Source organism: Cupressus sempervirens, chromosome 6, assembly GCF_028749045.1.
Source record: "Cupressus sempervirens isolate cs-2001-9-10 chromosome 6, ASM2874904v1, whole genome shotgun sequence".
Classification (NCBI taxonomy): domain Eukaryota; kingdom Viridiplantae; phylum Streptophyta; class Pinopsida; order Cupressales; family Cupressaceae; genus Cupressus; species Cupressus sempervirens.
The window spans coordinates 623,324,410-623,352,243 of NC_143123.1; the positions used below are offsets into that span (position 1 = coordinate 623,324,410).

The window sequence follows — 27,834 nt, forward strand, 5'->3', positions numbered from 1 at the left end:
AAGATCATAACTTCTTTCTATTCTGATTTAAGGATCCATCCATAGCCGGCTATGCATTGTAGACTGAGATCAATTTATAATACTTGTTGTTGATTCCCTGCATTGCATAGAGATCATTGAAGATCTTCATCGAGTATCCTTGTAATTTACATCATTTATGAATTCAATGGTAGCTGCAGAAAACTTGATTGATTGTGTGAATCAACATCAATGCACATACTATCATAATTTCCTAACATATTTAAAATACTTATAACACTGAGGAATTCACTGGCAAGATGCCATGGAATTGGTGAATAGGTGTAAATAATAATAAAATGTTCATAATCTTACAGACACCGAGGAATTCACCGCAAAGAAGCCATGAAATGGTGAAGAGCTGGAATGAATCTGTAAGAATGCAGAAGAGAAATCAGATATGATTAAGTTAATTATTTAAACAATAAATTTTGCAATCCTTAAGAATATTTTTTCAAATCACAAATAGTGATAAGCTAGAACATATATGTTATTCATGAATTTGTTGGAAATCAATAGACAGAGCTGATTGCTCTAAGATACGAACACCTAGGATTCATCGACTATATAGCCATGGAAAGGGTGAAGAGCTGAGATGGAGTCTGCAATGACTTAGAAAATAAAAGTCAAATATGATACATTAAATCTAGAATAATATCATTTAATAGCTCATGCATGATCTTGATAATTGTACCCTCCTGTTGTCAAGTCGAATGGTGTGTTTAAATACCACGATGCCCAGTAGATGACAGATGTTCCAAGTCCAATTCCGGGTAGGGAGGGTCTTTCTCGTTAGAGATTGTGTGAGGAATAAGTTAAGGTCCGAGGTTGGGTGGTTAAGCCCCTGACAATGTTTCACCTCTCCCCAAGTTGTCAGACGTACAACAAACAAAGATAAGTTATACATTCAATTGGTTACCGAAAACAAGTATTTTACTTTTATGATATATATGCAAGACTAAGGTAAGACTAATTGAGTTTTATCATTATTACATTTATTTTACACTTAGTTGTGAGAGATAGATTTATCAGATGGATTGTTATCTCAGTCTTTTATTTATATGAATATTGAATATGAGCAAATCTTTTAATCTTAAGTTATTGCAAGCTTCAAATGAGCAGTTAAGCAATCGGAAGAAAAGGAATGATACAGTGGTATTTGAAGCCCTAATTGATACAGTGGTATCTAATGCTCAAAATGATCCAGTGGTAATTGAAGCCCTAAGTGATACAATGGTATCTGAAGCCCTAAATGATCCAATGGTAATCGATGCCCCAATTGATACAATGGTTTGTAATGCTCTAATTTTATATAGTGGTATTTAATAGTAATCGTCATCTGATTTTAATATAGTGGTATTGAATGACATTCGTTATATGATTTTGTTATAGTGGTATTTGTGGACTAATCTAAGTGATTGCAAAAGCCTTCTTACAATGATTTATTGGTTCAAATTTCACGGTATGTGGATTTTAATTTCTATGGTAAATTCATTGATGGTGTTTTAAGTTCTTAGTTAAGAAATTTTGTCTAACTGATTTTAACAGTAAATCTCATTCACATGAATATGACCGATATAACTGTCTTCCTATGAAATTGAAGTGATAACTGTATTTCTATGAGTATGTTAGTTGCTATTTAAGACCCCGAAATTGTGGATGTTACAGAAACAACATTTCCACACATGCGAATGGGTCCAATGGCAATCAAAAAATGACTATCTTGTGTTTGATATTCTAATAGCAACTTTTATTGACCATCAGATTTGGTTTCAAATTCCATCTCCTAATTTTGAATTCATAAAGCTAATGATAAGATTACAAGTTTCAGACAAAAGTAGATGTAGGCAGCTAAATAATTTGTTCTTCAAATGTTCAGCACAATCCTCAGTTTTAACACTACTTATCTCTCATTTATCAAACTTCCTCAATTTAGAAGCATTTCTAGGATTGTTCCCCTATACAATCTAGAATGGTGATTTACCAGTACTCCTGTTCACAAAATTATTGTATGCAAATTCTGTCTATGGTAAAATTAGATCCCAGCCTTTTGGCTTATCTCCAACCAAACATCTCAGCAGGTTCCCCAAACTTAGATTAACCACCTCTATCTGCCCATCAGTCTGTGGATGATGGGATAAAGTAAACTTCAAATTTGTCTTCAACTTCTTCCACAATGTACGCCCAAAATAGCCAACAAACTTGGTATCTTGATCTAAAACTATACTCTTTGGGAAACCATATAGTCTCACCACTTCTTTGAAAAATACCTCTGCCACATAAACAACATCACTAATCTTCTTGTACGGAATGAAATGTTCATCTTTGAAAACCTATCAACCACCACAAATATCAAATCATGCCCTTGATGTGTCCTTGGTAAACCAAAAACGAAATCCATGCTGACATCCTCCCATGGCTTCTCTAGTAGAGTTAATGATTGATACAACCTTGTATTCTATTTCACTCTTTTTTCCATTTGACATACTTTGCAACTCTGTACAAACTTCTTAACGTCTTGCTGCAACTGTGGCCAATGATAATTATCAACAACCAAAGCAATGGTTTTATCTCTACCAAAATGTCCAACCAATCTTGCAATATGCTTCTCTTTCATGAGGTTCTCTCTCATAGAATTTCTTGGAATGCACCACTGACTTCGTTTGAACAACATTCTATCCTGGATTATGAAATCCAACCATTCCGTCCTATCAAGTGCAATAGGTTTTGTACAAGCCTTCTAAGCTTCACCAAAATCAAGATCCTCCGGATACAAATGTTTGAGGTCCTTCAACCCAACCACGTCAATGTGCATCTCGGTCAGAAAAAGTTGTCTCCTACTAAGAGCATTTGCAACTCTGCTAGACTTTCCATTCTTGTGCTTCAAAACAAATGTACAACTCTACAAAAACTCAACCCATTTCAAATGCCTTTGATTCAACTTTCCTTGACTATTCAACTATTGCAAAGCTTGATGATCAGTGTACAAAACAAACTCCTTAGGAAGAAGATAGTGCCTCCACTTCTTCAATTCCTGAACTATAGCATAAACTTCTTGATCATAAACTAAATACTTTTTTTTGGTATCATTCAACTTCTCACTGAAATAAGCAACAAGTCTACCTTCTTGGCTCAAAACAACTCCTATTGCAGTACCACTGACATCACAATCTACTTGAAACACCTTGTTAAAATCTGGAAGTGCTAATACAAGTTGTTCAGTAATTTTCTATATCAACAAATTGAAACCCTTATTTGCTCCTACAGTCCACTTAAACTATTTCCTATCCCCTCTCATTGTTTTAGTCAAGGGTCCACAAATACTACTAAAACATCTGATAAACTTTCTTTAACATCTAGGAGTAAGTCATTCAAGGATAGACTTCACTTTCTCAAAGTCCATTTTTAGACCTTCTGTTGAAACTACAAATCTCAGATACACCGACTTCCTCTTCACAAAACTACACTTCTTCAGATTTATCCGCAACTTTTCTTCCCTCAACTTCTCAAACACCTCACAAATATGCATCATATGCTCCTCAATGTCTAACTAAAGATCAAAATATCATCTAGGTAAATAATGGCAAACTTACCCAAAGATTCCTTCAGAATCCATGAGCCGCATGAAAGTGTTTAGTGCATTGGTTAGCCCAAAAGGTCGGACTACCTACTCATACAATCTTTCTCTTGTCTTGAAGTCAGTCTTCCACTCATCTCCTCTAATGTGAATTTGATGGTACGCACTCTTCAAATCTATCTTTGTGAAACATACACAGCTTCGCTCAAACAGTCCATAATATCATCCATTTGCAGCAATGGAAATGTGTACTTGATTGCGATGTTGTTGATAGCTCGAGAATCTGTACATATCCTCTATTCTCCATTTTTCTTAAGTGCTAATATTGTTGGTATAGCACATGAACTTAGGCTCTCTCGAATCAACCCCTTCTACAACAACTCATGCACTTGTCTATTCAACTCCTCATTTTTTGTTGGTGTCATTCTGTGTGTTGCCTTGTTTGGTACCTGGAATCAAGTGACTGATCTTCCTTACTGGTTGTAATCCATCTGGTACATTATCAGATACAATATCAAGAAACTCTCCCAACAAATCTGCAACTTTTGCAAGTACCTCTTCTACTTCTTTACCATCTTTTGGAATTACAGCAAAACACATATGCTTACGCCTCATACCCTCTACGAACTTCTTTCCATCAACAAAACACTACATACCTTTTCATCTGTATCCTTCAATGGCTTCAGATTATGTTTCACTCCATCCTTTGTCAAAGAGTAGGTATTTGCACACCCAACATGTATAGCATGCATGTCAAACTACCACAGCCTACCCAACAACATGTGACATATGTCCATAAGTATGATATCACATAGCACCTCATCCTGGTAGCTTCCAATCTTGAACTTCACTAGGCACTACTCATTGACCATGACCTTGTAGTCATTTCTACATCCAAGCAATGTGGCATGGACGCGGGTGTTTCTACCTCTTAAGCTTTAACTTTGTGACCATCTTTTCTAACACCAGATTGTCAGTACTTCCACCATCAATGATCACATCACAACACTTATCTTATACACCTTGTGTGAAACAAGGTCCTCCTTTGATCAGGTTCATCCTCACCACTCGGCAGTACTCTTATGTTAATGATGACTTCTCTTTCAACATCTTCAAAATGCGATGATTTGGCATCTTCATCAACATGCACAACTCTGGCCTAGCCTTCGCTTCTCCTATCAGTCCTTCCTTGGTGATGGGGTCATTCAAATGCCTTATGCCCTTCTTCTCCACAGTAAAAACATGTTCCATGGAAACCTTGTCAACCATATCCTTGCCCTCTTCCTATTCCTCTTTGATCTTTGTTATTCTGATCGTGGAAACAATTGAAATTATTTCCCCTCTGGCTTTGACTACTAACGTTGGCCTCGTCCTTCTTCTGCTCTTCATTTCGGCCTCTGTAAGACCATCTGTCAGCTCTTCCACCACAACCTCTACCACTATTCTTATTATCAAACTTCTTGTTCAACTTTTCCTTAACTCTTAGGGCAAACTGGTACACCTCTTCGATATTATTCATTCAGACCAGGCTTAATTCCTCCTGAATGCTTGGCCTCGACCCATTAAGATAGCTGACGACTTTCTTCTTGTCAGCTTTTGCAAAGTTGGTTCTAATGAGAACTCGGCAGAACTCTTAAGTATACTCTAAGAAAATCTTCTCGTTTGATTTTATCTTTCCCTCTTCTATTTCACTCCAATTGAATCTCCTACTACCAGATCTTCACCTAACCCTTTAGTTTGGCCTTCGCAAACTTGACCCTATTAGGATCCTCAATATCTTCATACTCAAGATATTCTTCTAATTCATTGATCCAATCGATCAATTCCTCCTAGGTAAGATTTCCAAAAAATGTAGGAACCTTGAACTTAGGTCTTTTTCCAATATTGGAGATGGCCCTAAAAAGCCTCTCTTCTTCTGGATTCAAACTTGCTTCTTCTTCGCATTTTCTTCTTCTCCTTCATCCTCACGTTCATCTCTTACGGCAAAATTTATTCCTCTGCACATTTGTTCTTCCAATGCTTGCATTTGTCTCTAGAGGGCTCTAAAACCCTCATGTGTAACACCTACAGCTCTTCCACCACGCTCTCTTCATGGAGGCATTTTTGCACTTTCACTGAAACCCAAGTGCAAATTGTCTCACAATCAGCAATCAGTTTACACGCTCAACCCAAACCACGGTCTTGGTGTAAACTGCCTCACAATCAATGATCTATCTACACTCTCAAGAACTCCTTTGATACCACTGGATGAAGGGCGCTCCCCTTAATACCATAAACACATAACAAAAATAAAGAAATAATAACAATTTGCAAGAACAAAATATGGGCTTCTTATTATCGGCGCAAATGCGGAATTACGGAATTTGGAAATACATTACGCAAACCCACATGGGCGCCTTCCTTAAAATAATCTACATGACAAAGTTGTGAACTATCACCCCAGACTATCTAGACATCAGTACGGACCTTTCCTTAAATAGGCAATTTTTCACCGCTCGGGGAGGTTCTAGACACTAACCCTAGCCCTTGGGCCGACAAAACCCCAATTAAAAAGTATTTTCTAATTTATTACATAGGGTTGACCATAACTATGTTTTTAGGTACCCCAACTTCCAAAGGCCATAACATTGCATACGAGCTCCAATTTCAACTATAAGTACTTTTCGAAATCATCAACTCCTAAACTACAATGCCTAACACACACAGATGCCACTCAACCCAGGCACGACCTCGTTTTAGAGCCTCTAATGCCTTCAAATCTGAGCTCAAAGGTTTTGTACCCAAAAACCTCAATAACTTTTGCAATACATATGGTATGACGATGCAACTCCACTAACAAGCTGATATGACTAACATAAACCTCCACCTGTGAAATCAGAACATTCCGAGATCGTATGACCCACTTACTAAAAATAGTAAGGTTTCACAAATAGTAACTCTGTACTGAAATAGCCCTTATGAAAAATAACAAAACAGACCAAATTTGGGTGATGCAAGATTGCCATTACACCCAGGATGCTCTTGCATCAATTTCTCTCTACAAAATGTTTCTATTTCCTCCCTATGTTTGTTATAGAAACATTCTTACGTATACTTGTACATAGATCATTTATGATCTTTGCTTAGTAACACATTCATTATTTAAGAGTATTTTTTTCAAAAAATAGTGTTTCCATTATTGAAATTTCCTAAGTTATTTTTTGAAATAGGTTTTGAAGATCTTTAATTTTTCCATGAAACTTTGGACTCATAAGATTTTCAAAATCCTTTCACTAGGTGTGTTCAATAATCTGTTTTCAAGAATTGCGTGGCAGTTTTTTTTGCAAGGATGTTGTACAGCCATTGTGGTTCATTTTTTTGGGTGTCCCAGCTCATTTTCAGCACCATCTAGGGTTTCAAAAAAAACTCTTTCTCTCATCTACGGCCAGATCTTTTCCACCATTTTTTGTAGTTAACTTTACAATTTTTTAAGTTTTCTTAAGCCAGTTAAGGAATCATTCAAAACTCTCCTTTACAATGCTTGTTTGAAAAACTCTTTACAGATTCTTGGTGGGTTTTTCTAAATCTCACTTGAGTCATCCTAAGATTTTCTGGATACCTCATTTTCTGTGCCTAAAACTTTGTGCTGCCGGAAATATATTTTGATTTCAAATTCCTTCTGAATATTTTTAAATCTCTTTTGTGTCTAGCAGGAAAATTGTCGAAATCCATGCCCTTTGTACTTCATTATTTTTCTGAAGTTTGTACTTGCATATACCTCTGTTTTCTGCATTGGGATACGTATTACAGATTTTGTGATATCACCTCTTCTTTGATTTTTCGTTTTTCATGCATTGGGAAACATGCAATATGGTGTCAATGACCAACTTAATGTTGAAAGGCAATCAGAGATTCAACAGCAAAAAATTATTTGGCTAAGCCTTTTGAGGATTCACTTGTAAACTTTTGTTTTGAAGTTAGATTGACCATTAAGGGAGGGTATTCGAGTTAAATCTCTGTATTTTTGTTTCTTTTTCTACTGTAGATTTATTTTTATTTATAATGGTCACTCTTCTATGTTTCCATATTCTCTCTCTGTTTCAAGTATGGAAACTTTCTCTTTCTCTCTTCAGAATGTTCCTCTCTTTATTCGTTATAGAAACATTCTTTTACATATAATTGTATATACAGATCATTTATGATCTGTGTTTTATGACACATTCATTATTTTACCATAATTCTGAAGTCCTTAAGAATGTCCATATAGATTTTTGGACCTCTCTCGCAGGGTGATAGCTAAAGAGCTTAAACCTAACAGCAATTGGACACAAAACCAAGGACGTAATGTGCCAGTAGCCAAATCGACAATAGGTAGTTTTAACACCAAGTTTTCCGATTTTAACATTTGTTCTTTAGATAGCCTTGCCTTCTAAGTATTTGTTGTTTGACAATGTGAAAGGTATAACTTACTAGATGCTAGGCCTCTGTTGGTAGAAGATCAACTTCACACATTTTCCAACAATTACTTTATACACAATGCCACAAAACGAACTTTAAAAAGGAAAAGATGATTTGCAACAAACAGAAACAAAGTCAACTTTTGGTGGTTATAATGTTTAGGGTTGAAAATATTGATTTAAATGTGAACTTCCAATGCTATAACTGAAACAAAAAAATGCAAGAAAGAATACAAGCATTTATATAGGCAAATATAATAACAAAATTTATCAGTACTTACATAAAAATCATTTTGATAAATGCCAGTTATTTCTCAAGATGTACATAATTCCAAAAGACAAAATTGTTAAAGACATGGAGAAAATATCCAATGCAAAAGAGCTCAAGTTAAAATGTTGTACCGGAGATGGACAAGCAGGACAAACATATCCTGCTGGAGCAGTGTGAGGAGGAAAACTTTCGAGATGTGACACCATACAATGTGTATGCACAACATCTAAATTCAATTGCAAATTGTGCCAAAGTAAGAAATGTGTTCCAGAATTCATAGTCATAAAAAACTAGTGAAAATTCCATATGCGTTGAACAGAACTACAAAAAATTGGATAATATTATATTATTTTTCTGAAAGACCAATCTTACGCAAGCAACCCAATCTAGTAGTAATTGCCCCATCTTCTAACACTTTTTGGCAGACACTGCAATTAGGAGGCCAGTCATAGTCTCCATCTATCACCCAATCTGAATAAGTCCGAACCTGTTAAAAGCATACAATACACTTTAAATTTATAAATTACAAATCACCACCATCTGGAAAATATTAAACTTTCTATGATTTTCTAATATTGACACAATTAAATAGGTGTTTCTCAGAATTAAAAGAATGCCTAAAATTTGCTTTGAGAATAGATCCAACCATGTTACATGTGGCTCATCCTGACACTTAAAGCCTAAAGGTATTCAACGCAGATGTTCCATAAGTTGAATAATTGAACTTATGATACCATTATGAACAGCTTGAATTAAAATACACTTAGCAAAAATAATAAGATTCTGACTAATTTTATCAGTGTAGATTTCATAATTTCATTATTTATTTATTGTATGTATACATTTTAATGATTAAGCAAAAGAAACTATCATTCTATATGCCATGTTCTTTATGATCATTACATTTGATTAGGAATTCTACCTTTCGTCCATCAATAATGTCCAATTATGAGAAAGTTATCTATCTTATTGCATCAGAATCAAATGCATTGAATTAATACTCATTATCTACTGTAAATGTCCTGTATCATGTTTGTTTTAAGTATGTACTCAGAATTTCCAACCTCTCATGATAGATTAGAAGTGATACTAAGGTTCTAGCAAGGAAGTTCCTAATTTATAATGTATCTAACTTTATTTAATGTTATAGGATGCAAGCCGAAAAAAATACTTCCAATGTTCATTAAGATTTTTATCCAATGGATTATAGATAAAGTCAATGGAGGAATCTTATGGCTGTCACTTTAATTAGCATTTGGCAGCCTCTGAGTGACCAGCCTAATTGTTGATATGTTTTACACCTAAAAGCAATCAGGATACACTTGATGGGGTACAACCTATGGCTTAAAGTTAAGATTAAATAAGAATTTGGTTTATCTCTGGCTGGACAGCCCCTTTCTGAGAATTAGTTTTACTTGCATGTTGATACTCTTTGTCAAAAGGGCTCAGTGCTCATCACCAAAGTATTATCTTCAGCTCTATACTGACTAAATAAAGTTTGATAAGTAGGAGATAATTTCCACAGCTAGTCAAATTGTGATGTGAATATCAGGATTTAACTGTGTGATTTTGAGTCAAACTTGATGACTCTTGTTTCATGAGTAGTGATTCAACATGAATCCATCTCTCATGAGAATAAATGGAACACTTGGCACTCATTGGATCTAGGTGATGCTCACAGGGGTGAAGCACCGGGACTTCCCGGGAGGTCACCCATCCCAGTACTACTCCAGCCTGAGCGCGCTTAACTACAGAGTTTCCTCCACAGTTAAACCCAAAGCTTGCAACCCTTGGTTCCTTTTTCTCTTGGAGGGTAATTTTTCAATCTGTAGAAATAAATATCAAAGTCGATAATATTGGAAGCAAAAAAGCCTTGTTCGTAAAGAGGCTTGATAAAGCTTAGATTTGCTGTGCCACTATCGGGAAAAGCATGAAATATGGGACAACAAATGCTTAAACATCTGACAACAGGCACATGTGCTTTACTTATTTCATATTATATAGCTTTACAAATCCTTTGAGATCCCCTGTTAAAACATTAGGAGGTTTGCATTCCGAAAGAAACAAAAGCCTGTAATTTCATTTGGGTAAGAAGAACTAAGGTGATAATGTGAACGAGGCTTGGTTCCCCGTCCACACCTGAGTACAGAAAACTCAGCTTTGATGAGCTCCTAGAAGAATCCTGGGAAGGACAAGTGCTGGTTTTGTTCTTTGAAAGGAAGATGGCAGCTTGACCCGGGGGTTTCTCTCTGCTGGGATATCACATCAATTGTGAAGCGGACTGTGAAGGTTTTTTGTTGGGAAACTGCACTGGCATCTTATGACTGTGTAGCCATCAGTTGCAGAGGGCAACTCCTTGTGATTAATTGCTGAGGGAGTGTTCATGTCCAAATCGGCATCTATAGAGATTGTTGTGGAAGGCATAATCTAAAAACCTGCAATTCAAGAACCTAGGTCCTTGTGTTTTTGCATTGTCATTTAGCCTCTGTTGTGGCAGCAGATTTCTGTTCCACTGCAGTGCAGACCAAGAACCCCTTATATCTCTTTAAAGATGACTTCCTTTGTCTTAAATGGGGAATGTTTCTTTTTGACAACACACTGTCCTCTTTCCAAAAACCAGCATGCCAACATTAAAATAGGCATAATTTTCTATGGTAGAAAGGAGAGGTTCCAATACTCCTCCCTGCAAATTTTGTGTAGCACTTTTGTCATGTCAGATGATGCATGGGAATAATACATATTATTGATGCTTTGGTGATATGTGCCTTTTGTGATATGTCAATTCAGTGTATTCCTCCATGCTGACTCCAATTAGCTAGGAGTGACATCTGTGCTTTTGGGTTCTAGCAGTTTGCTTGCTTGGTCTTGTTGTGACCAGGAGTCACCATCGCCCATGCTTGGGACCCCCACTTTCAAACTAAGCCAGCCGTGGATTTGCTTTTTTCGGCCATGGAATGATTCGCACAAATTCTGGAGCGCAAGTCAACCTCACCCACTGAATGGTCAAATCCAAAATCCCTAACCGCCTAAAAAATGCGCTTTCCGCATAGCTTGGAATATTTTTATGTGATGGTGGGGAATGTTTTGAGAAGGATAAAATCCTTCATTCCGAAAAAACCCCGCTCCCGCAAATTGTGGAGCGCATAATTGAGTTGGCTGTGGAAAGTTTCCCATGGAAATTCAACCCATGACCACTTTTAAACTGCGACGCACACCTTTTGTTAAGTGCACTTTTCACATAATGGGAATTTTTTATTTATTTATTAAAACATGGATAAAATCCATGAGTTTGGAAGATTCTATTCTCCACTTTTTTCTTTTTTCTTTTTATTTTGGAGTGGAATCCTTGACGAACTCAAATCCAAAGGGCGAGAAAAGTGTTGGAGAAATCATTGAAATTTGGAAAACTTGAAATAATTCTAAAATTTAAATAAATAATAAAAAAATACCCAAGTTTCCAAAAATTCGAAAAATTAAAAAATTGAAAAATGTGAAAAATCGTTAAACATGGAAAGTGTGAAAATCCAAGACGTCCCAAAAATAATTCCAAAGGGAAGGAAAAAGAATTTTGGAATCCAAAATCTGGTGGAAATTCAAAATTCTTGAGGATGAAAATCCGAAATCTCACGAAAAATCCCATAAGTATTAAAAATAATAAAAAGTTGAAATATTGGGAAATTTGAGAAAAATTCCAAATTTGAAGAGAAAATCGATCGAAAAAAAAAAAAGCAAAAGAATGGAAAATTCTTCATGAATGGAAAAGTTGGATTCAAAAATAAATAAAAATAAAACGATTTTCTTTTAAAGAGATTTTTTTTTTGGATTTACATAAAAAATTAAATATTAGTTTTACTGATATTTAATTTAGTTGTTTAAATAATAATCCAAAAAATAAATATTGGAGAAAAGTTGAATAGAAATTTGATTTTTCATTAAAACATGGAAATTAATTAAATATTGATTTTAATTGATATTTAATTAATAAAAAAATTTATAAAAAAAACAAAATGGGATAAAGGAATACTTAGCTTCGTCTTGAAGCTAAAAGCATCAATAATGGCAACTTTTTGAAACAAACAGCAAAAAGCGACAGGTGGCACAAAAGATGGAAACCTTGATGGCTAAGCAAAGCAACTACCTAATTTTAGCCTACAGCCTTTAAAGGCATCTTTTTGAGGGATGATTTATATAAGAAATCCTCTCATTCATTCCTTCTCACACAGAAAGTTGAAGTGCAAATTGGAAATAGGAGTGAAATTCAAGGAGTTCGGAAACAAGATTTTTGGGGAAATTTATGAAATTGTTGAGGAGTTCTCTAGAAATTCGCGACAGAGGATTTTGAATCCTATCATAAAGGAATTTTTTTGTAGTGAGTTGTGGAAAATTGCATATTTCTCGCGGAAATATTGAAAAGTGAATCTCGAAAGGAGTATGGAAGTTTTGGCAAAAATCTAAAATCTTTGTCTTATGGACAGGTTGTATCTGTTTTTTTGCATAGTCATATGTGTGGACATTTTCTATTTTGTAGGAAATGAGAATGGCTGAACCCAGGGGAACAGGAGAAACGCACGGACAACTAATAAAGAATGAAAGGAGAGGATTCTATCCTGAATCCAAAATTGTGTCAAAGTGGGCAGAAATCGGAGATATAAGCCTCGGCAGCCTTGATTTGAAAGATTTTAACCGGAGAATGCTTGGTTACAATGACCATCACCCAACACACCTAGCCACAAGAATTGTGAGAACTGGAATTGTTGCTGTGTCTGGTTTCCCTCCTCCTTTTCAGCATCCAAAGTTAATTGTGGAATGTACCAAACACTACAATCCTAGGGATAGAACCATCAAGGATTCTGAATGAAATATTTTAGGAGATTTTTCTCCAACATCCATTTGTGAAACATTTGGGATTCCTTCTCACCCAAGGATGGTCACAAAAACACAGGAGCAAGCACTGAGAATCTACACCTCTGTAGTTCATTTTTGTGAAGAAATAATCAACAAAAGATGGTTGAAAAAGAATAGATCACATCATTCCAAGATTCCTAAAGAAATAGTATGGTTCGACTTGCAGAGGGAATATAGTGACATGGTTATGATGTTAAGTCGCATATTTGGCATGCCTCATTCTTATAGATTTGAATCTTGGATGTGGTATTTTGTTGAGCAGGTGATGGAGGAAGGCGACAGAATAGATTGGGTCGGGCTCATAAGTGATAATCTGAATGAACAGTTGATGAATCTAGAGCATACAAGGAAATTTTACATGAGCTCGTATGTCGTCTACATGCTAGCACAGAGGATAAATTATGATGGACTATGATGCAAAGGACAAATTAGAAGCGAAACCCCACACCTCAAAGTCCATGAATGTTACCCACAGTTGCATTTATATTCAAAGGATGATTACATGAGGGTTAACGATATATTTGTCATGCGCATAGTAAGAACACTACAAAAGAGGCTACATATAAGAATGTCAATGGGTGCGATGAAGTTGGTCGAAGAATATGGCGTCTGGTTCATTCAGTTTCCCACCTTCTCATACATCCGAGTTTAAGGTTTCTCCATGGAGCCATACAAACTCCCCAGGTACCCAACGGACAAGATGGTCTTGTTAGAGCTTACTTGACAACTTACATGTAATGTCCCCATTTTAGCAGTTGACCAAGTGTGTGTGCATTAGCCTTGTTCTACATGGTCCCGAGGGCTAACGAAGGGTTTAATGGGATCCTAGAGTGTTTTGGCCTAGTCATTTCCAGTTTGGGCCAAAACGAAGTTGATTTACTCAATTTCAGGCATACTTACTATTTTTAGTAAGTCGGTAGGACACAGTGCAGGTCAATTTTGGTGATTGGATTTGATACTCCTCGATGAGAGCTTTCCGATGAGCTATCACTCGCATTATTCGAAGTCCGATTGCTAATACATTTTAATGCCTGAAGTTTTATTAAAGTAACGTCTAATTTAATTGTAAAATATTAAAGTGTTACTTTAATATTTATTTTATGATGATGTGTACCCAAGGGAGACATAAGGGGTATTTTAATATATGTTTTATATATTACACATCTTTTATCCCACATTGCCCATATGAGTGAGCGGACCCTTGGGAATTGAATAAAAGGAAGCATTTGTGGCTTCATTAGACAGGTTGAATATGAGAAGAAATTGGTGTGTGAGTTGCAACTCCGTTCTTGGCATTTGAGGACGTTTATCCTCTCTTGTAACGTTCTAGACATCATTCCCTTGGGGTTTGGCCTTTGGAATTCTTTGTTATCGGCTTCATTATCAGGCAGTTTAGTTGCATTTCCGGCTACAGGCGGATTTGGTATTTTGCTCATATCTTCTTCACTACTTGTCCGACGCTTATGCTGCTTTGAGAGAATGATATTACGAAGGTAGTGAACTGATTGAAGGACAAAGTACTGTAGCAGCAAGTTCGAAAGCATGTGTATTATGTCAATAATGCTGAAGTAATTAGTGAGTTGATAAATCTGCCATGTATTTGGTTTTATGAATTCTGAAAATAACATTTATTTGGCTGTAGTTCATTTCCACTTTGCATATTATTGTAGTTTCTTTCTTGTTTATGTTGTATGATACCAATTCCATGCACAAACACAACAAACAAATAAATGTTTGATTTCTGGAGTTATAAGGGGTTTAAAACATTAAACGGAGAAATAAGAGGTTGAATGCAAACTGTTTGACATAATTCCTTTCAGCAATTTGGTTTAGTTTTTGGGACATTCGGGGGTGCCCATTACAGTGGTATCAGAGCTATAAGTCCTGCCATCCTGTGGAGGTCTTATAGAGAATTTGGAACAGCCGAATAGAGGGAAAAGTGTTTGACGAAATGTCAAAACACTAAAATCAGAAATAAATAAAAAAACCAGGCTAAGCATTTATGTTTGAGCATGCGACAGGGGTCTTATAATTTTCGCAATACCAGAGCAAGACAAAATAGGATTTCAGACTTGCAAAGCAAACAGTCTAGTACATCCGTGCAGGTGGACATTGAATCCAACCATACAGATACAAAGGAGATATTCTTTGATCAGGACAATAATATGGGTGATCGAGATGACAGGAATATAGGATTAGGCGGAGGCGGAAATGCTGGTCCAGATCAGGGGGAGGTACTGTTCAGACAGTTACTGGATACATTAGAGCAGGGGCAACGTATGCAGCAGGAGCAGAATAGGCGAATGGACATGATGTTGCAGCTCATGGCTAGACAAATGGGTGTCAATATTAATCCAGGTGATGCCAACAACAGAAACAATAACAATGAGGGAAACAATAACAACGGGGGAAACAATAACCATGGAGGCCAAGGCAACAACAATGGTCCTGAGAATAACATTAATGGTAATAATGGACACGGCAACAATGGGAATGAGGCTGATAACTTTAGACACGTTGCACGCCTAGCGCGGACTGCGAGCTCGAGACCTCTTCTACTCACTTTCCACCCAGAGATCTGGTTCAACCAGTAAACGAACCGCAGATTACCGAGTTACAGGATCAGTTCAGGAGGGACTGGGAGGCTAGTGGACCGGAGTTTCAAGCGGATATTTCCCTCAGAGATTATATGGACTTGAGGATGAGACACATGCCTAGAGCAGGAGGGAGGAATCAAAACTATGAGCTGAGGAAGAAAGTTGGAAAACTTTCTTTACCTTATTATGATGCTTCAGGGAAGATGACTGCACGAGCTTGGGTGCAAAAGGTAGATACATACTTGCAGCTTAATCCTATGCCTAAAGAGGAGGCTATCAAGTATGCGGCTATGAACTTGGATGGCGTTGCACATGAATGGTGGCATCATGGCATGGTGACTTTGGGGCATAATCAGATTACATCCTATGAGGAATTCACCGAAACATTGATTGAGAGATTTGACACTAGGGATCCCGAGTTACATTTCAAGGAGCTAGCAGAGTTAAAACAGTCAGGTTCTGTGGATGCTTACATTGCCGAGTTTCAGCGCTTGTCTGTACTTGTTACTGATATCTCTCCTAGGAGATTGGTGGTGTTATTTTGTGATGGTCTTGCTGATCCATTATGAGGTTGGGTGAAGGGACATGATCCACTCACCTTAGCTGAAGCAACTAAAAAGGCATGAGATTTAGCCCCTTTGGTATACAAAGGAAAAAACCATTCAACAGATTCTTCCTACCGCAAGGACAAAGACAAAAAACCGTTTCAGAAAGAGTATAGCAAACCCAAAGAAGGATCAAAAGGACTAGACAATGAAACCTTGAATGAACTTCGAAAGAAGAAGTTGTGCTTCCATTGTAGAGAGCCTTGGGACTTATCTCATAAATGTTCTCTCAAGGCTAAGGCAAATCAAATGGAGTATTTTTCAGCAGAAGATTCAGAGTCAAAGGGGGAGGATCAGCACGCCGATTCAGATGAGGGTAACACTATAGAGGAGAGCAGCATTCCTAAGGATGATAGATCATTGGCACGCTTGACAGGGGCCCAAAAGGCAATCGCATTTAAGGTCAGGGGTACTATCCAGGGGCAGAAAGTGATATCTCTTATTGACACTGGGGCTACACATAACTTCATAGATGCACAGTTGGTAGCCAGGAGAGGGTTACAGACAGAGGAGCATGATGGGTTTAGAGTCATGGTGGCTAACGGTGATAAATTATTATGCACTCAGAAGATATCTAATCTTCACATCAGGTTTGGAGATGGCTATGAGTTGGAGGATGAGTTCTATGTTGTGGATATGGGAGATTATGATGTCATCCTCGGCATGACATGGATGGCTTCACTAGTTGAGTTCACACTCAACCTAGCGAAATTGGAGATGAGATTCCAGCATGAGGGCAGAACTGTGGTACTTAGAGGACTTTCAGATGGAGGTTGCAGAGTAGTGTCCTTGAGGAGAATGCAGAGACTTTTTCGTCATGATGACATAGAGTGGGCGGCAGAGTACTACATTATGCCAACTTCACCAGAGCCACAAGAAAAGAGTCATCCACCAGATGTCCAAAAGATACTTGATAGACACGCTAAAATATTTAGCAATATTCCTCATGGGGTTCCTCCTGACAGAGGGATGGAACATGTTATTGAGCTCGAGGAGGGAGCCAAACCAGTTATGATTACTCCCTATTGTCATCCTAAGAAACACAAGGATGAGATAGAGAAGGCGATTAAGGATTTGTTGGAGATGGGGCATATCAGGCCCAGTAAGAGCCCTTTTGCTTCAGCAATTGTATTGGTAAAGAAGGATGGGACGATGCGCATGTGCATCGATTACAGGGCACTCAATAAGAAAACAATTAAAAACAGGTATCCCATTCCTAGGATGGATGAGCTGATTGATGAGTTGCATGGGGCATGCTTCTTCACCAAAATTGATTTGCGATCCAGATACCATCAGATTAGGATGAGAGCAAAGGACATTGAGAAAACAACCTTCCGATGTCACTATGGCCACTTTGAGTTCATGGTTATGCCATTTGGTCTAACCAATGCACCCGCTACATTTCAGAGTTGTATGAACCAGGTATTCAGGAAGCAGCTGAGGAGATTTGTCTTGATCTTCTTTGATGACATCTTGGTCTTCAGTAAGACCTAGGAGGAGCACTTACATCATCTAGAGGAGGTGTTATCTATTCTAGAGAGAGAGTCATTGTATGCCAAGGAATCTAAATGTGAGTTTGGCATGATTGAGCTCCTTTACCTTGGGCATATCATTAGTGCAGATGGCGTTCGGGTTGATCCCGAAAAGATTAGAGCTATTGTAGACTGGCCTACTCCCACAAACCTTACACAGCTTAAGGGATTTTTTGGTTTATGTGGTTTTTATAGGAGGTTTGTTAAGTGATTCTCACAGATTGCTTCACCCTTGACAGATCTTACCAGGGAAGGAGCTTTCATGTGGACAGGGGCAGCACAAAGGTGTTTTGAGCATTTCAAGCAGGTAATGTCTTCATGTCTAGTTCTAGCTCTACCGGATTTCACGAAGCTTTTTGAGCTTCATTGTGATGCATCAGGTGATGGGATTGGAGCAGTATTGATGCAAGAGAAGCATCCCATTGCATTCGAGAGTAGGAAGCTCCGAGGAGTTGAGAAAAGTTATTCTGTCTATGATCGGGAGATGTTGGCCATAATGCATGCATTGGCCAAATTTCGATCATATTTGGTAGGTGGACGTTTTGTGATCAAGACTGATCACAACAGTATTAAATACTTCATGAGCTAGTGTGATCTTAATGACCGGCAACAAAAATGGGTGACTAAATTGCAGGCTTATGACTTTGACATAGAGTTTGTCAAAGGTAAGAAAAATGTGGTGGTTGATGCCTTATCTCGACGACCTCACTTATGTGCTCTGGCAGAGATTTCAGGAGATTGGAGAGATCGGATTATAGTAGAGTATGTGGGAGATGCTTGGGCTTCTGGATTGATTTCAGGTACCATACAGGATGATCGCTATGAGGTGATAGATGGATTGATCAGAGTTCAGGATAGGGTTTATTTGATTCCGTCATCACATTTGAGAGAGGCGATACTGAAAGCATTTCATGATGCACCCACAGCTGGACATCCGGGGGTCTTCAAGACCTACAGGCAGATCCGAGAGCGGTTTTCATGGAAAGGGCTCAAGGATGATGTTCAGAGGTATGTCAGGGAGTGTGTGGTTTGTCAACAGAATAAGGGAGAGCACACATTTCCTGCAGGGTTATTACAGCCTTTGCCCATTCCTGATAGGAAATGGGAAAGTATTTCGATGGACTTCATCACTGGTTTACCATGAGTGCAGGGAAGGGATTGCATCTATGTGGTGGTGGACCGCTTGACGAAGTTTGCTCACTTCTTTGCTATTCCGTCCACTTACACAGCAGCACAGGTGGCAGATCTTTTCTTTAGAGAGATATTCAGGTTACATGGGCTGCCTAGATTCATTGTCAGCGACCGGGATAGTAAGTTTATGAGTGTTTTTTGGCAAGAGTTGTTTAAGTTGTGTGGTACAGATCTTACACCTAGCACTAGTTATTATCCGCAAACAGATGGGCAAACAGAGATTGTGAATAAATGAGCGGAAGGATATTTGAGGAACTATGTAACTACGCAATAAAAGGCTTGGATCAGATGGTTGCATATGGGAGAGTATTGTTATAACACCACTTATCATATGTCCATCAAGATGACTCCTTTCATGGCACTCTATGGTTATGAAGCACCTAGCTTCATGGATTTAGTTTTGGGGGACAATAGAGTGCCCAAAGCCAAAAACTTATTGCAGGATAGTCAGGACATCCTGAAAGTGCTCAAAGAAAATATACAACAGGCCCAGAATCAAAAGAAATTGTATGTCGATCAGCACCGAATAGAGCGTAGCTTCGAGGTAGGGGATATGGTTTACTTGAGGCTACAACCATATAGACAGTCATCGCTCAAGAAGAGCGGAGCTGAAAAGTTGAAACCTAGATTTTATGGTCCCTACAGGGTGATTCGCAAAGTGGGCAAAGTCGCCTATGAGCTTGAGCTTCCAGAGGGCAATCGAGTGCACAATGTGTTTCATGTGTCTAGGCTTAAGAAAGCCATTGGTCAGAGTGTAGTGCCTTCTACAGATTTACCCCCTTTGGATGAGGAGGGGAAGCTTGTGTCAGTACCTGAGGCTATTCTGGACACCAGAGAGAGGAAGCTTAGAAACAGGATAGTGAAGGAGTATTTGGTCAAATGGAAAGACCTGCCGGAGGAAGATTCTACATGGGAGAGTGAGCAGGTTATTCAGCAGGCTGGACTGAGATTGCTTGAGGACAAGCAATTTCAAGGGGGGCGGACTGTAATGTCCCCATTTTAGCAGTTGACCAAGTGTGTGTGCGTTAGCCTTGTTCTACATGGTCCCGAGGGCTAACGAAAGGTTTAATGGGATCCTGGAGTGTTTTGGCCTAGTCATTTCCAGTTTGGGCCAAAACGAAGTTGATTTACTCAGTTTCAGGCATACTTACTATTTTTAGTAAGTCGGTAGGACACAGTGCAGGTCAATTTTGGTGATTGGATTCGATACTCCTCGGTGAGAGCTTTCCGATGAGCTATCACTCGCATTATTCGGAGTCCAATTGCTAATACATTTTAATGCCTGAAGTTTTATTAAAGTAACGTCTAATTTAATTGTAAAATATTAAAGTGTTACTTTAATATTTATTTTATGGTGATGTGTACCCAAGGGAGACATAAGGGGTATTTTAATATATGTTTTATATATTACACATCTTTTATCCCACATTGCCCGTATGAGTGAGCGGACCCTTGGGAATTGAATAAAAGGAAGCATTTGTGGCTTCATTAGACAGGTTGAATATGAGAAGAAATTGGTGTGAGTTGCAGCTCCCTTCTTGGCATTTGAGGACGTTTATCCTCTCTTGTAACGTTCTAGACGTCATTCCCTTGAGGTTTGGCCTTTGGAATTCTTTGTTATCGGCTTCATTATCAGGCAGTTTAGTTGCATTTCCGGCTACAGGCGGATTTGGTATTTTGCTCATATCTTCTTCACTACTTGTCCGACGCTTATGCCGCTTTGAGAGAATGATATTACGAAGGTAGTGGACTGATTGAAGGACAAAGTACTGTAGCAGCAAGTTCGAAAGCATGTGCTGGAGTATTATGTCAATAATGCTGAAGTAATTAGTGAGTTGATAAATCTGCCATGTATTTGGTTTTATGAATTCTGAAAATAACATTTATTTGGCTGTAGTTCATTTCCACTTTGCATATTATTGTAGTTTCTTTCTTGTTTATGTTGTATGATACCAATTCCATGCACAAACACAACAAACAAATAAATGTTTGATTTCTAGAGTTATAAGGGGTTTAAAACATTAAACGGAGAAATAAGAGGTTGAATGCAAACTGTTTGACATAATTCCTTTCAGCAATTTGGTTTAGTTTTTGGGACATTCAGGGGTGCCCATTACATTACAGCCTATGACAAGATTCAGAAAGGGAAGAAGAAGTTGGGATTGCAGTTTCCAATTTCCATAGGAGAAGGGAAAACTGAGGTATGGCCATGTCTAAAGGCTGCAGAGAGATCATCAAATGAGCTCCACTTCTTCCGTCTTCCGCTTTATCTGAAGAGGAATGGTTTTGATCCTTACAACAAGATCTCATTAGTAGGAGGATCAAAGAAGCAACACAAGGTTCACCTTATAGACTTTTGGGCAAATGCGGCAGATGAGAATGAGATTAGAAAGAAGATGCATTCAAGACTACCATTGAACATTATCAGAACATGCAACATATTCAAGATTCCTGATCAAATGGAGGAGGACCCAAACGTGATGCAGAAGGGATTCAATCAAGAAATGATAGCTCAACCATATGATTGGAAGAGGAAAGAAATTACAAATCTAGAAGCTCTTTCAAAGCCAATCTTAAATTTTACAAAATGGTGGATTGAGCATAAGCTTGAAAAATTAGTTGCACCAGCTAATGGATTCACATATAGGTTGCTTGGTCATAGAACACTTAGGGATGAAAGATCAAGACAAATATTTGAGGGGACTGTTGAGGAAAGAGGAACTCCATCCGAGGATGTAGAAACCAAGAAAGGGAAAGAGGTACCTTGAGAAAAGCATCCTAGGATTGAGTAAGTCCTCCAGGAACCTCAAAATAAGAAGCAGAAACATGGAAATGCTCCCTCTTCTCTGAGTCACACTCCAAGTGTTCAAGAGATAGAAACATTTGAAAGGCAGGATATAGGGACAAGTATAAGGAGATTTGAGCAAGAAGAAAATTTGGCTACGCCAATTCATGATAGATTAAGTATAAATGCTTATGAAAAGTCCATGCAAGAAAGAGGGAGAGATCAAGATATCGCTACAGAGGAAAGTCTTGCTACAATCTTAGAGCGGGAAATGATTAATGATCAAGATAGTCCACTAGAGGAAGAAACCCCAACAGAAGCAATACATCCTCCAAATGTTGAAGCAATAGTTCTTGAGGTTACAGTGGACAGTCCAGGAGGCGAAGAGGAGATTGAAATTCGAGCAGTCCAAAGGAAAGAGAAATTGGTGATTCCAGGAGACCAAAGTATACCCATTCCGGATTGGTTGAGGCAACGAATTCAACTGCATCAACAAAAGGAGGTTGATCCGACAATTGAATTACAAGAAATTTTGGACCAATCAAACTGATCGGAAGAACAAGGGAAAGCAAGAAGATATACTAAATTCATCAGAGGAGAATAAAGATCTAGAATCTTGCAGATTGCGACTCCCACGATTGACAAAGGCAAAAATCAAATTGCTCCATATGAATATCATGTTACGGAAATAAATCTTGGTCGGGCCTCCCGAGAGCAAATAATAGAAGAATTTGATGACTCTACACAGGCTTTGAAGGATAGGCTAAAGAAAGTGGAAGAAGGGTACGAAAAACAGAAGAGAAATTAGGGCCTTATGTCAGTACATCAATAACTTGCCTCATCCAGTAAAAGAGGAAGGTCCATCATTTGTCCCTCCAACAGGTGTTTCCGTTGAAGTGGTAGGTGATATTGATAGAATCAAGCGGACTGCTCAAGGTGCAAAAGTTTGGATTGAAGGAATCCAGGAGGTAGCCTTCAAACATGCAGAAGAATTAGTGCAAGTGCACAATAGGGCATTAGCTGCACTCTCTAGGATCCAGTGCATGAAGGAATCATGGGTGGATGCGCATATTTACCAAGAAGAGGTGATTGCCGACATTAAGAATCTAAAGCAAGTATTGATCGATGGTCAAGTTATCAGCGAGGGAGATGTCTATGATTTTATTCGATGGTACAACGTAGTGATCATAGCTAAGGAAATGTTTGAGAGCTTTACCAGAGAATCCCCTCGATGGAATAAGATTGTTGACAACATCAAGCAAGGAATATTCAACGCAGTTGCATCCTTGTTATCACAGAGATTGGTGGAAGAAGAAATAACAACTGATAATCTGAAAGTCAAGTTAGAGGAATTCTTTCAACTAAATGTCTACGAAAGAGATGATTTTGAGAATTTATCCATCTTCTCGAATACAATGCACACTACTTAAGGACTTACTACTAGATTGGGATGAAAGCTTGGGAAAAGCAGAAAGAGCAATTGCAGTTCTAGAATTCAAGCAGGAGTCTACACCAAGCATCAGTACAGAGGAGTTGGAAACAGTGTTAGATCGATTTCGCTCCTTCATGCGAGGAAATCAAGGATAAATGCATTTAATGCATAGTGGGCGTTCTTAGGACTCATTTATTACACCCCACTCCTTCCTAAATGAGCATGCATAGTGGGCATTTATTACCCACTTCGGTAGTGGATTCCTTGTTGCATTAATGTAGATTCCTTTCCTTTGCCCTAACCCTAATTAGGGTTGATGTGGCACGATCTTGGCTATCGATTATTGTGATCATCCAGGCCACCTATTGTAATCGAGGACCTATATAAAGGCCTCATTTCTCATTTGTAAGGGGCGATTTTTATGAGATTGTTGCTATGAGCTACTGAGATAATAAAGTTTTCATTGGAGCTTGGTGAATACTTGACGTGTCTTGGTGCTTGCTTGTTCTCTTAAATTTCTTCAATTAGATTAGGTTTAGCCTAGTTAATGTGTGGTGATTACAATGAAGAATATGATGGTGTATTGATGAATTCCTTTGGTTCATACTTTTGACGTTTTAGTGATTCTAACTCATCGTGTAAAGTTAGCCTGAACCCCTTTCATGCATATGCTTAACTTCTATCATTCGTATACATTGTTCTTTATGATGGCATGTGCAGTGATATGAAAATCTTTAGCATAACCCTTGAAGATTGCACCAATTCACGCGTAGTTGTAGTATAACTTGGCAAAGCAGAATTCGGTAAATTGAGAAATTTGTCCACTAGAGTACTATTTGTTGTTATCACTACCCTTAGGGTTAGAATAGAATTCCTACACCCTATCTTATTGAATTTCTACATATTTTGTGAAAACTCCAAAAACGTACTTCATTGCAAAACCTTAAGATAGCTCCCACATCTAGTATGGCTTGAAATGAATCTGAATAAACACGTAAGGCCCCCTTGTGATCATCAACAAATCACATCAACCACCGATCTTATCCACATTCAAGACCTGACATTAAAGGAACCTTGAAGTCATCATATGATCTTATAGCAATCTTAGCATATGCAAGACTTTATTCAAGAGAGGATAAGATATTTCGGTATTTTGTTCTACTGTTTGGTGGGTCATAAAACACACATCAACAGGTCTCAAGAGGATGCACCATAGAAAGTCTCATAAGGCGAGCAATGCCTACCTATGTGGCATAGTGTCTGATAAGCATCTTGAGTGCTATGTTCAACTGCCAAGAGATGTCTACATTGTTTGTAGAAGCTATGCTTGGTGAGAATGATCTAGGAGTTGCAAGTACCCCGTCAAAAGCTAACATTAGTTAGGATTAAATATCTCAACTGCTTGAGGCAGTGCTAGATGTTGTACAGAGAGGGTGGCTTTTGTGCCTTCTGCTACCATTTCACTGTGCAGAAAGTAACACACAATAAAAGGCACCTTGAGATTTCCAGTGTCTTTACAGTTCGTACTACTTTAGAGAAGGAAGCTAGTCAGGCCACAGAGGTCATATGAACTCTTTCACAGCTTCAATATTCATCTTTGAACCACACATAGCTCCTCTGTGGGTCAGCTTCAGAATACAGTGGCAATGAAAGATTTAAAACGCTAGGGCATGGCTGAAGATAAAATACTGTCATTGGGGTGTCTGCTAGTTTTTTACAAGTCCCTTTTTGCTAGTAATTGTCATGTCAGATTTTGGTGCAGGGTGGTGCTCCTTTCTGGTTCTACAGGGTGGTAATTAGATCTTATTGCAGTGCTGGGTGGTTTTATTTTAAAGCGTTTAGTCAGTTTTTTGTATGAGCTTATACTATCAACCATATCGTCATGTTTGTAATATCATATAATATTGTAAACAGTCTTCTTCAAAGGTGGAGGCCCCAATAGAATCCCCAGCTAATTAATCTTAAAAAAATGTCTTCCAAGACCAATGTCGCGGATTGAATTAAACAGCATTTGTAGATTTAATACAATGAAAGAAAAGAGCAAGTGATCATTTCAGTAAATCTTGAATAAAATAGTTATAAAGAAGATTCAGGCACTTACCACGCATAATTGGTGTTCGGGAAAACATATACATTCCCCACAAACTGGAGCTTTATGCACAAAGCAATAAAGCTTAGTTGCCTGAAATCAGAAATCCTTTCAACATATTAATCTTCGGGGCATAGATAAAATACATAGTACAATTAAAGATTATGATTTTATTGTACACGATTACAGCGTAAGAAAAAATAATAATACTTTTTGGTCAGAAAGTAGAATTAAAAATCAAAACATTCACAAACAAAATATAACATGAATTTAATTTGCAGAATGTGCACTGATGAACAAAATGTTTATAACTGAGCTACCTAGCTAAAATCGAACTAAACAAGCAGGCTGTCAGGTTGTATATAAGGCTAGGAACAGAATTGCAAAAGGGAGACTGTCAACCTCCAGAGAAAAACTATGAAAATAAGTTGTCGTGAGCTAAGTCTCTCAATACCATTGTCAATAACATCTTATTTTGAATTTTCTTGCATGGCTTAATTTGTATTTTGCTATGCTTTTAGAAATGTCTCAATCTAATAAAGTATCTGCATTCTAGAAAACTGGAGGTATTATCACAATAAGTATAAAGAAGAAGCTGCAGAAGTTAAAAAACATATGGAGCTGCAAGTTACTGATCCGACAAAAGATATCAGGTATTGAAATACATGATGCAACTCCAAAATGAATAATAAACCAAGAAAACCAAACATAGTTTCCCAAAAATCCAAACAACCCTTCCCAGAGAAGTTTGTCGGCTATATGTTCCCGAGCTTAAAAACATATGGTCTGCAAATTACTGATCAGATGAAAACTATCAGGTACTGAATACTTGATGCAACTCCAAAATGAAAAATGAAAACAAGAAAACCAAACATAGTTTCCTGGAAGGCAAGAGCCTACAAAACAACGGTAAATTGTGAGCCTCTCATTTGGGAGGTGGTTTGAATCTACTCGAACTTAACACATTATAATAATTAATCTCAACAAATAAATAATAATAATAAATGCTCTAGACTTCAGCCCATTACCTATCAAAAACAAATCTCGGAAATCCAAACAACCCTTTCCAGAAAAGTTTGTTGGCTAAATGATTCCGAGCAAGGACCCAGATAATTTTTAAAACAGCAGTTATAGTCATCATTGATGTGATGCCACCTAAGAAATTGACATGTCACCATGAAAGGGGTCTAATTGCAATGATGTCCTGTGTTCATAATCTGACAGATGTGCCCCCATACAGAGCAATCTTCAAAATAATGTGGCTTATTAAATGTGTCAAAGGATTTAGCTTCCAAAGAACCCGAATAGCCAATTGCAATTTGATGCATAAGTTGGCTTCACGGGCATGTAACATGCCGTAGCATGAGGGTGGATCATCCCAATACTTGAAGAGTATGATTTGATCAATGAAATGGTAATAATGTCATGGTTTATGGGTGAGTGATGCAAAGATTCTTAGCACACATCACGCTTCCTTTCTAGTTAAGATCTTCCCATAGAAATGTAATGTGAATAAAAGGGACGAGGCTAGTATTGCTGCCATGTGAACAATTTGGCACAATGATAACAGTGATAAGATTCTCTGGAGAGTGATGCATAGAGTTATAACACCCACAATAGTTCCTTTCCAGTTGAAGTTTTCGCCATTGGAATGCAATGTAAATAAAAGTGATGAGACTGACTGTCTCGCAACCTCAGAAGAAAATATGCCTTCCCGAAATGCCATCGCAAACCAAAATGAATTCAGTCATGAATGAATCTAAGCTTTGATGTTGCGCTGATCTGGTTTTAAACCACTAGCGAGGACTGGAGTGAGAGTGGCAGGGCGAGTGATGCCAAGTTTAATGTAGATAAGACTTTAATTCAGGGCAGTTGATCACAAAAGGTAAAATGTGGATTCCGCCCACCACTCCACCAAAACCAAATCATATCATAACGATATCCCCAGTTTTCGATATAGTCAGTAATTTCCACGTTCATACTGTTTTTCAAAAACAGTCTCATATAATCATCTAAAAGATTGACAGCACATTAACAAAAAAATGAACACTTATACCTAAAATTAAACCCAAACTACTGCAAGAGAATAAAATATTATATCACAGAAGAAATCGACTTTTTTCAAATACAGAAATCAGCTGTACAGATCAATATGCAAATTCAAACCGATTCATGTGCGGCAATGAAGGGCAGAAAACAGGGAAGAGTTCGGGCGTAACAATTAAAAAGAATAAGTATTGGGTATTCCTCAATTCCAACAGATCTTCTACTAAGACATACTAAGTCGCATTGCATATGATCATTGACTATCAAAAAGGCAAGATCCGATAATTGTCCCTGATAGGCACATGAGTATGACTATAAACACTAAAAACCAATGAAGAAGAATTTAAAAA

At 37.9% G+C, this 27,834-nt stretch overlaps 1 protein-coding gene across 1 annotated transcript in view; it reads right to left on the bottom strand.

Annotated features, from left to right (window-relative positions):
• Positions 1–27,834, bottom strand: part of LOC149553771 (RING/U-box superfamily protein) — a 59,997-nt gene that overhangs the window by 31,857 nt on the left and 306 nt on the right. Inside the window, exons 2-4 of the mRNA XM_089789128.1 lie at positions 25,451–25,531; positions 8,675–8,789; positions 8,434–8,528 (exon numbers count right to left, since the gene is read on the bottom strand). Of these exons, the coding sequence (XP_089645254.1) occupies positions 8,434–8,528; positions 8,675–8,789; positions 25,451–25,531 (291 nt within the window). The remainder of the gene's footprint in view (positions 1–8,433; positions 8,529–8,674; positions 8,790–25,450; positions 25,532–27,834) is intronic.